Source organism: Callospermophilus lateralis, chromosome 1 (genome assembly GCF_048772815.1).
Source record: "Callospermophilus lateralis isolate mCalLat2 chromosome 1, mCalLat2.hap1, whole genome shotgun sequence".
Taxonomy (NCBI): Eukaryota; Metazoa; Chordata; class Mammalia; order Rodentia; family Sciuridae; genus Callospermophilus; species Callospermophilus lateralis.
The window spans coordinates 60738080-60751363 of NC_135305.1; the positions used below are offsets into that span (position 1 = coordinate 60738080).

Genomic DNA, 13284 nt, shown 5'->3' on the forward strand with positions numbered 1-13284 from the left:
TGTCATGGTTCATTTACAGGGTTTCATGTAAGACATGAAAGGAACTGAGTAAGCTATAGAAGATGATGTTTATCTTTGATGTGTTCACATTCTAGGTTAGGAGACATAATGCTGAAAAGGAATTTGAGACCCTGTTAAAACAACGTAACAAAAACTGAAATAGAGTGTTTCCACAGTCTTTAGGGGGTTTTAATGGTACAGAGCCCATCTGAATTGGGGTAATTAGGAAGTTATATGTAGACAATCGTGAGCAAACCTGAAAGCCTGGTTGGGGAAATCAGGTGGTTCAGGACAGTGCAGAGGAAAACATTCAGCAACACAGCAGGCAGTTTGTATATTGGGTCCTTCTGAAACAAAGGGAGCGACAGATGGGGAGTAGAGGGCCTCAGAATAGCAATCCAAAACAGACTGGGTAACAGAGGACCTTGAAAGCCAGACATATAATCTTGGATTATTAGTACTAAATAGGGATTTAAATAATGTATTCAAAGGACCATTTTATTCAACTATTTTATTTATCATATTGTATTTATTAATATATTTTATTGCAGTACCATTATATATATATAGACAGTACAAGTAAAGTATTGGATTTTTTAAAGTGAACTTGCAAAGTGAAAAGTGGAGAAGTAACATCCACCACTGGAGTTAGGAGACTGTTGGAGGGTCACAGAAGCCCTTTCATGCCTCCTCCCAGCCTTAACTGATCAAGTACCTCCCTCTCACCCTTCCAGCCGCAGAGTAATCATTATCTTGACTTTTGTCCTCTTCTGTGTATTTTGAATATTTTCTAAACACTTGTGGGATCACACAGTATGTAGAGTTTTTGTTTCTAGCTTCTTTTGTTGAACAAAACATTAAGAAGATTGATCTGTGTTACTCTGTGTTCCTGCGGTACTTTTGTTCTCATCACTCATTTCTGTATGGCAACATGTTGTATGAATATACCAGAATTTATTAGCCAGCTACAGTCGATGAACTTTAGTACCACTGTGAGTGTTTTTCATATGTCTTCTAATGAATATGTACAGATAGTAGTATCTATCGAGTATATACTAAACTTGCTGGGTTAGAGCATGCATGCAGTTTTCTTTAGTACTGCCAAACAATTTCTGAAGTCTTTAGTCAGTAACTTGAAAGTAGGAGTGTGTCATTCACTATTTGTAATCTCAGCCTTAAGCTACATTGTACATGCTTGTACGATTTTTGAATAAAGAAAAAATGATAAATGTTAGTTAATGTGTAAATAAGAAAGGGGGTAGAAAAATCAGCATTCTGCCAGCATTATTGATCTGCCACTGGACTAGAACTGCAATAGCATGCCACCATCAGGCACTCTAGTGATTCAGTTTGGGCTGTAGATGATAGAGGATAAGAGTAAAAAGAAGATTGGGCATTTGGAGATTGAGGTCAGAACAAAGATCATAACAAATATAGAATACTGTGCAAAGGAGATTTTAGTTTTAAGGATAACTTATAGTCCTTAAAGGTTGTTAGATGTTTTTCATTTAGAAAAGTCCTCTCATTCTATAAGGCAAAATGCAGTTACAGAGTCAAAATTTTATATTCTATGATCCCTTTTGCTTAGCAGTGTAAGTACTTTAACTTTTTACATTGTTTCTTTGCTTTTCCCATCTCAGGATCAAATACATATGAAGAAGCAGCTGCATATATTCAATGTCAGTTTGAAGACCTCAATAAAAGAAAGGACACAAAGGAAATATACACCCACTTCACATGTGCCACAGATACTAAGAACGTGCAGTTTGTTTTTGATGCTGTAACAGATGTCATCATAAAAAATAATCTAAAAGATTGTGGTCTCTTCTAAGTTTTGCAGTTAATAGTAAAATGCATTTTCAAACCAAATGAGTACTTATGTATGGATCTCTCTAGACTAGAGTCTTGCAGCAACACAGAATGTAGTTATACAGCAGATGCATCTGGGATCTGACCAAAGTGGTTCTGTTTTGTTTCTTTAGCTGAAAGTAACAGAAGGACCTTTCTTAATTGTGAAATATGGTCCTGAATGTGAAAATGAAGGACAGTGTTAACGCTGGGCTCTAGTATATTGATTTCTGTGTAAGTGTAAATATGCAAATGTATGTATAATGTATTTATAACTTTTATTTCCCACATTACTTTTAAGTTTAAGAGTGGCAACTTATAATTCTAGTGTGATGGCTTTGGAAATAACATAAATATTAAGTACCTTGTACTGAATGACAGACTTTTACTGTATTTGCCAGTTTTAAAAAGCTTTATTTATGTTCATGTCCTATAAATTTTTAGGTACAATAATTGATATTAGAAAATGTCACAGCCCCTTATCTTGATTATATGTATACTTGGATTCATAAAAATGTTATTTGTACAAACATTGCACAGACTATTTTAATAACATGATTTGTTCTTTAAATTTAATGTGTTTTATTGAAACGTTCTTAAAAAGGATGAGTATACCTGTCTTTGGATCAATTATTTCAATATGTATGCATTTTAATCATTCTTTTATTTAATGAGTGCATGCTGCTCTGATTCTACCTTAGATTTAGTCTGAAAAACTAAAACTTCAGATTTTTGAGGATATACTATCTTAGACTTATAAACACATAATTTTTATTCATTTGGTTTGTTTTCACTTTGAATTTTAATATCTGGATAGTATTCATGCATTACCTTAAAGGTGATGCCAGATTAATTTTATACACTTTAAATAACTACATTTTTATTTATAACTAAGTTTAGGTGGATGTTGAGAGCATTTTGTGGGTAAAAAAATAATTTAGCATAATGAATTTTGAGACATTCATTTGTGTATTTCCTTTGGGAAATCCCTTGTACTTAGCATACATAATAGTTTCTTGTTTGCAGGATAACACAAAAGATCTTTGAATACTCTATTGCTGATATTTTATGTAAGCTTTAAATTCACACATGTAACTTGTTTCCAATTTAATTATAACACTAGGTTAAAATGACTTTTTTTCTTAGATATTCAGATTCTCTTGTTGAAATTTATATTTTTTTCTTTTTAAATTATACTGTTATTTCTGACAATTAAATGGACAGTAACATCTAGAAAATGAGTAATAGTATTTAACAGAATCAGTGATTGTGTGTATGGTCAAATAAGTGTTACGTATCAGCTAGATATTGAACATTGGTAGAATCATTTTTCTTTCGATTATTTACAAGGTGTCTCTGTGACCTTGTTGTAACCAAATGAACAGCACTCCCTGCTCCCATTTCCCCCCCACCCCCGCCGCTTTTTTTTTTTTTTTTTTTTTTTTTTTTTACTCATCCTGAAAAACTAAGTCTTTCAGTAAGCGTTGCTGGTAAGTGGTTCTTGAGTTTAGTTATGTGTTGTCATTTTGTTCAAGTATGTTTGTTGAAATATGTGATTATGTGTGTGTATGGGTAACCATGAACTACATTCATATCTGTTTCATTAGGGGATTTTTTTTTCCTTCTTTGTAAAGAAATTCGAAGTTAGCGAAATTCCTTAAATGTGTTAGTTTAGATTCTTTATGTGCCTTCATGAAAGATATGTTTTCATTAATTTTACTGATGGAAGACCTGTAAGATCCACATTGTGAAGCTATCTATGAAATTTAAATTATGAATAAATTTGAATGATGAGGAATATGGTTTTAAAAGCCACAAAGAAGCACATACTGGTGATCATCATTGGTGAATTCTTGAACTTTATTCTCTGTGATTGTGTTACTAATAAATCCTAATAAATCTAAATTTTTAAAATTTTACAAACCTGTTGGCTAAACCCAATATGCATTAGAATTTAAGTATCATTGTATTGCATATTCATTTCTTCTTTCACAGTGCTCTTTTTGCAATTCTATTTCAGAAGCTTGAGTTTACCTGCCCCACTTGTTCTCATATTGAAATATTATGCCATGTTTGGGATTACCTGCTTGAATGTCTTTTGAGAATTCGTCACCTGCCCCAAACTAAATTCATCATCATTCTCCCTTGAATCCAGTTGTCACCCTTTATTTTGATATGTTAGCTACTACTGTAGTTTGGATGTTGAGTGTCCCCCGAAAGTCCATCCTTAAAGTCATGGGTCCCTAGATGGTGCTCTTGGGAGGTGGTAGAATCTCTGAAAGCGGGGTACTATTGAGAGGTCCTTAGTCATTTGGGGCATACCCTCAAGGACATCTTTTAATGTTTTGGGTTTTTTTTATTTTGTTTTTCTGTTTTCCATTCCCATAGCAACCTGATGAACTCAGGTCTTTGCTGAACTTCCCAACTGAGATGACAAACTAAATTAAATTCCATCTCCCACTTCTTCCTCCTCTAACTCAGATTAGTTAATGAAGAGCTGTGAGTATTTTGCATTCTGTGCAGGCACCTGCATTGTCTCTGACATGTCAATAAAATGAAATATAACTTAGCCTCCATCATCTGAGCTCTCCATCATCTGAGCCCACTTCACTACTCCTTGCTCTCCTCCTATACTACATCCAAGTAGTGCTCTGTTCATCGCCCAGGCTCTCTCCTCTAAGAATTATACCACATGGTACATGTTATATGCTTTGAAACTGCCTGGTGCATATGAAGTCTTCATTCATATCTGTTAATAATTTTATTTTACTCATCAGTACTTTTGTTTGTGATACCTCTTTTAGATTTCACTGGTATCTGTTCTGTCCTTTTGAGAGAAGTACTTGGTCCTCTATGTAGAGTTGCCAGTCACATTTCTCAGTTCCCTGGCTGTACATGGCAGGCCAGACCAGTCCAAGTTCCCCAAACTGAGACAAAAGTCCCAATTTCTTTTTAATTCCCTTGGCTCATCAAGTGTAACAAATGTACCACTCTGATGGGAATATTAATAATGGCAGAGGCTGTGCATGCGTGGGGCAGTGTTATTTGAGAAATCTCTGTATCTTCTTACTCTCACTCTTAAAAATAAAGACTGATTTTCTTTTTAAAAAACCTATTAAGAAAAGAAAGCCCCAGTTTCCATTCCTAAAGTCCCTAACACTCTTGTGGTATCTATAGTTCCGTTCATTGTAGTACCTTTCTGAAAAAATTATTTTTATGCTTGATCTATTTCAATCATGTTTAATTTAACTGAAAAGTGTTGGATAGAATGCATATTGGATGCTTGTTAATGCTGCCAATAACTGTGAGACAGATCAAAGAGGCTCAGAGAGGTTAACTTGAGCATGATGAAAGTTTCAAACTTAAGACTTTTAACCCCCTGTCTGCCAGAGGTCTCCAAAGAATGCTTCTTTTTTCCAGAAAATGTACACGTGATCTTTCATCTATCTCACTCAGCCTTTCTGAGTTTATTTGAATTTTACATTTAAAAAAGTACATATTATGTGCTATATCAAAGCTGTTTGTGTTATCTTAACATCCATTAGATTTTGAAGCTACTTGAGAGCACAGTTACATGAATTTTTATATCATTTTTTTGTCTGCAAAACTACCCTTGGTGCCTTGCATAATGAATATATTGAATAATGTGATCAATATTACAGATATTAGCCAGACTGATATTGTAGATGTTTAGCATGGTCATTTCTTAGTGTGTCATTTTGGAGTAGAAAGTAATGGTGAAAATCCTAGATCTCAGCACCCAGAATGGGTTCAAATCCTGGTACTCTCTTAATTGGTGAACCTCAAGCAAGTTATTTAATCATGCTGTACCTCGTTTTTATTATCTGAGAAAAATAGGATTCAATAGCCCATCTTAATGGTTATAGTCAGTCTTAAGTTCACAGTGCATGTGCAGCTCTTAAAAGGGAGCATGGCATGTAGTACACTGTCAATACCTTTGATGTAATCTGTATTTACCAAGAAAGTTACTGATATGCATTTTGTATGAAATGCCTCAAAACCAAAATAGCTATCACATTTCATCTTTAGTTAAAACTGTGGAGAATCTCACACTGGTAGAGATACTGGAACATGTGAATAAGAGAAAAATGCATCAACTTTAGGATGCTTCCCTGTAATTTTAAGGTAACCATAACTATAGGAAAACTTATTTTAATGTTAGTTTGGGAAATTTTCTTAGTTGCACTTCAAACCCCTGTCTTAACAGCTAAAATGCATTTATGTCAAAAGAGTTTTATATTTCACAACTCCACTGGCCTGTTTCCCAGGCATTTTTTCCTTAACCAATAACTGCTTGCTTTGGTGTTTGTTATGATTTATTTACTGGGATTTTTTTTAGTTACATTAGAAGTTAGGAAACACATTTCATCAAGTCAAGAGACACCCAAATATGCACAGACAGGGATTGGCTGTGGTTGTACAGGACAGAACTGAGGTCGCTTGACTAGAACAACCCCAGTATGTGTGATAAACCTTCTCAAGCACCATGCATAAGGTCAAGTAATTTCCAGCTTCTTTGAATTTTTTCCCTTCCTCCTGGGTCTTCATCTATGAAGGGGATGAAACACTGGTTTCTAAGAGATCATTCTTCTGATTAACAATGCATTGTAATGGATTTTAAATGATATAATTTAAGGAAAACATGCATCGAAGACTAATCTGGGCGGGGACTATTTTAGCCACTTTTAATAAAGGAATGTGCTGTTTCTTCCTGAATGCTACTGTACTGCATCACTTAAAAGAAGGTGCATAGAGGGGAATCCCAAGACACCAAAGGCTTTAATACACTTCTTTACCCAACTGCATTCTCTATGAAGGGTGCTATGGTGTGTGACCCAAACTGAGTCAAAAGTGTTATCAAAAGTCAGTGTTCTGGAAACTAATCCCCAAATTCAAATATGGCTGATATTTGAATGCAGGGTCAGATGATATCATGAGGATGGGGCCCCCATCATGGGATTAATGACTTTATAAGAAGAAAAAAAAGGAGATCTGAGCTCTAGCACCTGACTGTCTCAGGCCACCACCTTGACATTGGATGTCCCAGTCTGCAGAACTGTAAGAAGTAAGTCTCTATTCTGCATTCCCCCTTCTCAGCATTCTGTTAAAGTAGCAAAAAACAGATGAAGAAATAAAGGATTCATAAAATTTTACTCCTGTGGGAACACACTGGGTATATTCTCTATCTTACCAGGATTTCCTGTTTTTTGTTAAATGAGATGTATAGTAGTTAGTTTTACTAAATTGGCAAATGCTTGTGCTATTTCACTGAAATCTAGTCTTCAAAATAAACCACTGTGAAGATCAGATATTACTTGGAATTTTGTTATGCACTCTTGAATTATAATGATTTTTGTGGAAACTTTACAGATTGTGCTCCTTGCCCCACTTTTGAAAATCAAAAAAAGACAAGTCAAAGCTACTTCCAAACAATTCTGCCTTTAATTTTCATTTACTAAATAGTGTTGCATTGTCCGTTTTGCAGAACATGGACTATACCAGCAGAAAATTCACTAAGGTGAGTTGCACAGGACTTGCTTTGCAACACTCCACTGTAGTAGTAGATACGTTTCCCTTACTTCGAAATACAAGTCATTACCATTCCATACTGACCAGTTCTCCTAGCAATCTACTTCATAAGGCAGTCTACCTTTAATAAATAGAAACTTATTTTCAGACTTGAGGTACATTCTACTTCATCCTTAAATTTTCTATTATAGATTTTAAATTAACTTTAAAAGGATATTTTCTTTCAAATAGAAACTTACCTAAAGACTTAAAAGAATTTTTCTTGACTAAAGTTAAGAGTGGAAGCATGGAGACCATATAATGTGCCCTTTCTTCTCTAAGACCCACCTCTGATGTACTGCACTTGAGGCTTCTAGGTGCAGATTTGAAACAACATAGTTCCAAAGTCCCTTGAAATTTTGACAATAAAAGAGAATTCATTCAAAACTATAAACTCATACATAGTTTCAAATATAGTATAGGTACTCTGTCACTTCTGGTGTCTTTAATATATAGATTAAAATGCATGTATAATATATTCATTCTGTGCCAGCCCTGAACCAGGTACTTTTCTGGCTTCTCCTCGTTAATGTTCTCATTTATTCTTTAAAGTAGTGCTGCAGTGTCAGTAAAATTTCCATTTTCCAGATATGGACACAAATTTAAGAGATTAATAAATTACTCAGTGTTGGCTACCTAGAAGGTGTCACAGATAGGAGTGAAATACAGAAATGTAAGTCCTTTGTTAGTCTTGTCTTCAAAGTCTAGTGCATGAAGGAGCTTCTCCTAGGGACACCACATGGTTTAGTATGAGTCCGTTTGTGTTGCTTGAGCAGATGTAAATAAGTATGCCCGATGTACTTGAGCACATCAATGACTATGGAAAGTCCAGCAGTAATGAAATTAATAGGTATTAACCATGTTTCACAACACTGGAGGTGTACTCAACAGCAGCACTTGAATTGTTGCTAGTCCAAATTTGTGCTGTTCTTGTGTGACATACACACAAGAGTTCAAAGACTTTCCAAAAAAAAAAAAATGTACATGTTGAGCTGAGAGTGTTTTTGATATATTGGATTAAGTTAAACATTTTAAATTCCACCTGTTTCTGTTTATTTATTTTGGTGCCAAGGATTGAATGCAGAGGCACTCAACCTCTGAGCCACATTCCCAGCAAACTACCGAACACTCTTTTTATTTAAAGACAGGATTTTGCTAAGTTGCTGAGGCTGGCTTTGAACTTGAGGTCCTCCTGCCTCAGCCTCCCAAGCCTCTGGGATAACAGGCATGCATGCGCCACCAGGCCCAACCCACCTGTTTCTATTTACATTTTTATTTAATGTGGTTACTAGAAGAAATAATTATTCATGTATCTTGCATGGTATTTCTATTTAGAAAGGGGAATACTTTTTTTTTTCCCCTCCCACAACAACTCTATTTGCATTTCATGGGAAAATTCTCACATTTTAGGGGAACACAATAAATTAAAAGCTAAAATTTGAATGTAGGAGATCTGGGTCTTGGTGCCTTGAATAACTCACTACTTTAGTGACTCCCTTGGAAAGTGGTGGACCCAAATGAAGGGTAGGACAATTCCAGTTCTCAATGCTGTTGTTTGGTTCAATATATGTCCTTTACTGAAGAGGAAAAAGGAATCCCTTTTTCACTTCAAATATTTCAGCTGAAATAGAAGAGACAAAGCTCATTTGAAAATCTATATTATAGAAGTGAGGTTTGAAATTTTTAGTTCTAATACAGTGAGAGTGGACCCATGGGGTACTGGAAAGTTACTAAGCTCTACTTTACAAACCTATCTCTTCATGCTCTTTAGTCAAATCACAAGATTGGTTTTGGGGGTATTTTTTAAGTGTTATTAAGTTGTGTTTTGTTTTCTTAATATGTTTCAATTCCCTCAGTCAAATTCCTTTCTTCCTCTACACCTCCCACAGGACCGGACTGAATACAGTCATGCATGAAAAAAGCTTCTAAACTTTTTTTTCACTAAGAACAGCTCCCAGGAGCTGTGGAGGAGGATAGGAATTAGGTAGTCTGCAGAATCTAAATCAGGACAGAGTATCAAATATCCCTAGGTCTTAGAGGCATGGTGTGTTTTTCAATAAAGACAGAAGACTGCAAATAGTTTGTTCTTGAAGGTTGAATAAAGTCATATTTACTAAACTCCATAAATGAAGCTTACTAGATTCTCAGACTTCATAATTTGAGTTTATTTGTTTAATGGAACAGTTAATATTTCTATGTGCATATACTTGTACATAGGTAGGTAGGTAAATACACTACAAGAACTATGATGATTTTCAACCTGAGAAGATGTGCCTCAAATAAAAAAGTCTATTCAAGTTTTAAAGTGGCTAAATGATTAACCTGGATAAGTTCTAACAGTTATGAAAAACAGAAGATTTTATGTTAACTCAGTTCTCATTTTATTAAGCAATTATTTATCCTATAAAGGCCTTAAGAGTCAATTACATTTTTATACCAAAGAATCTAATGTTTGAAAATCAACTTTTCTTTCTCAAATCATCATACTCGTATTTATGTCATCATTTAAGTAATTCCACTATTTTTTTACCCCTCATATCATTAAATTAGTAGAATGTAACTTACCTTTGTTTAATTACATCATGAGTCACATGAGAAGTAGAAGTTTTCATGGGAAAAAAAGCAAGATCAATGCTGTAACTTTACTTCTTAGACTCCAACTTTATCTTTTAGACCTGTGATTTCTCTTGGCATAAGGGTGTGGATAATCAAAATCAATGTTATTCTGTTTGCTAAATAGCAAAAATACTTGGCAGGCAGTCCCAACCCAGGGCTATTTTGCAACATGACTTTTTTCAAATTTAGCCAAAGTGCTCACTTAAGAAGCCATAAAAATGCTCTATCTTTTCTAATTAAATGTTATCCCTCTTGTCCACAAATCCTTGGCAAAAAAAAAAAAAAAAAAAATACCCTTTCTGTTTACTGTCAAGGACAGTCAGGAAGCATTTGACCTGTTAAGGAAACACAGCTGCCAGCTCCACTTATAGACACTGTGGTAAAGCTGTAATCAAAAAGCGACTTTAAAAGGTATGTGTTTCCTCCAATAACTCTTATTTTCCTAAATCAATTCTAGTAATTTTAATTTAGATCTGAAAAGACCAAGGACAACTATTTTTTTTAATAGTTTGCCACAAATGTTTGGATAGAACACAAACTATTGACATTATTGTTTGTGTCCTTTTTACCATTAATATTTGGGATTAGGTGTGTAAACATGTGAACCTAAGTGTCCTTTGCATTTCACAAAAACGCTTAGCACTTTCTAGATGAAAAGTACTACTTGGGGAGACAAAATAGGGATAAGTAGTTTGTTCCAAACTGAACCCTGGCCCTGTCACCACCTACTGTGTGACCTTGAGCAACTTGACCTCTGCACAGCTTAATATTTCTCTATAAAATGAGGGTAACATTAGGGTCATCTTCCCGTGGCTTTTGCAAGGATTAAGTGAGCTATTTCTGTAAGATACATAATGTGGCTAGCAACATCCTGATGGAAATTTTTAGTTTTTTATAATTTTCATGATAGTGATGGCAGCTATGATCAAGAACATATCATGAAGAATAGAGATGAAGAGGAGACGAAGGGACAGGTAATGTAAGCAATTAATTGTGATTAAAGGCAAAGTGAAGTGGGACTTTAGTAGAAACATAAGAAGGGGAACCACCTGTCCCAGCACAGTTTCAATATATCCCTGTTGTCCTAGCATAATTATTTCCATCCCATTGCATGTTCAGGGAGGGCCTGAAGTTACTATCAATAAAAGCAGGCTGACACCAGAGGCCAGCGTTTGGATTTCAGGTCTCATAGAGGAAAAGACATGGGAACTGACTGGTAGAGAAAGAAAGCCATTCTCTGTTCCTTGCCATCTCCTACTGAAAAGAACTGGCAGGGTGAGTTTTTATCCAAATAGAAACAAAAATTCCAGATGACATCCTATGAGTTTCCTCTTGCTGCTATAACAAATTACCAGAAAATTAGTGACTTAAAGTGATACAAATTTTATCCTTTTAAGTTCTGTGAGGTAGAAGTCTAAAACAGGTCTACTGCACTTCACATTATCTTGAAACCTAGGAAAGAAATCGTTTTCCTTCTCTCTTTTTCAGCATTGAGGGGCTGTTTTCCTTAACAGATCAAATGCTTCCTGACTGTCCTTGACAGTAAACAGAAAGGACATTTTTGCCACAGATTTGTGGACAAGAGGGATAACACTTAATTAGAAAAGAGCTTATATGGCTTCTTAAGTGAATACTTTTGCTAAATTTGAAAAAAAATTTACATTGAAAAACAGCCCTGGGTTGGGACTGCCCACCAAGTATTTTTGCTTGTGATTGTATTGGGCTCACCTACATAATCCAGGATAATCTCCCCATTTAAAATCCTTAATTTAAATCCACTTGTCAAAATCATATTTGCCACGTAAAGTGAACATAGCCACTGGTTCCAAGGATGAGAAAGTGGACATTTTGGGGGGATCATTATTCCACCTGCCACAGAGACTCATGCTTTCACGGCTCTGGTATCAAAAGCAGAGTATTCAGAGTCCAAGGCGTTCTGTTAAAACTGAAAGCTTTGATATCTTAACAATCAGAGGAACAGAATAAGTCACTTAGCTCCAATTTCCAAAACCAGAATTGGGAACTCACTGAGAAAATAGGGCTCAAAACTTCAATGTGACTTTTTAGATGTATGTCTAAACTAGGAGAATACCAATGCAAGAAATTCTCATTACCTAAAACTTCCTGGAAGTCAAAAGGATCTCTTAAAATAGGGGGAAAAATCTAAAATAAACAATGATAAACAAGGTCGACTGATTTTTGGCATATGAATTTTCAAATTTAAAAAAAAATGAGTTGAATATCTTATGTTTAACAAAATTTAACTTCAAATGTGTTCCAATTTCTTGAACAAAGAATAAAGCAGATTTAATCTTTTGGTATAGTATTTTTTTTAAAAGTGTGATAGAGCATCACTGCCCTCATATTTGGCTTTCATGGAATAATCACAAAGAGAGATTTCTGAAAATATAGGCTTTACCAGGTTGCAAAGTTGCCTCTAAACAGTTCATCTTTGAATATTCTGCTTTATTCTTATAAATATTTTTCTTTAACAATTTTGATTCTACCAGATCTTCATTTCCTTATGGGACTGGATCCAACATTATTTTCCTCATTTATGTGAAATCCTATGTTAATGTGTATAATTTTACTTTTGACAATATTTCTAATTTTATTTCATAGTTTCAATCATAATACATCAGATCATACTACACAAGTATAATTAAAGCTTGGAAGAGCAAAGATGTTGCAGTATTGGTGGAGCTATGTTCTAGTAATATGTTCTAGTAATAAGGGAGGGATGTTTGAGCAGAGACTGAATCAAAAGTTCTAAATGAAATTTTTATCATGTAACTTTTTTCTTTTTTTTTTGTGGTCCTAAACGATTTTTATTTTTTATTTTTTTTATTGGTTGTTCAAAACATTACAAAGCTCTTGACATATCATATTTCATACATTTGATTCAAGTGGGTTATGAACTCCCATTTTTACCCCATATACAGATTGCAGAATCACATCGGTTACACATCCACGTTTTTACATATTGCCATACTAGTGATTGTTGTATTCTGCTACCTTTCCTATCCTCTACTATCCCCCCTACCCCTCCCATCTTTCTCTCTACCCCATCTACTGTAATTCATTTCTCTCCCTTGTTTCTTTTTCCCTTTCCTATCACATCCTCTTATATGTAATTTTGTATAACAATGAGGGTCTCCTTCCATTTCCATGCAATTTCCCTTCTCTCTCCCTTTCCCTCCCACCTCTCATCTCTGTTTAATGTTAATCTTT

The 13284-nt window shown here is 34.8% G+C and overlaps 1 protein-coding gene across 1 annotated transcript in view; it reads left to right on the top strand.

Annotated features, from left to right (window-relative positions):
* Positions 1-3762, top strand: part of Gnai1 (G protein subunit alpha i1) — an 87148-nt gene extending 83386 nt beyond the window's left edge. Inside the window, exon 8 of the mRNA XM_076835040.2 lies at positions 1641-3762. Coding sequence (XP_076691155.1) covers positions 1641-1831 — 191 coding nt within the window. The 3' untranslated portion in view covers positions 1832-3762. The remainder of the gene's footprint in view (positions 1-1640) is intronic.
* The last annotated feature ends 9522 nt before the right edge of the window (positions 3763-13284 follow it).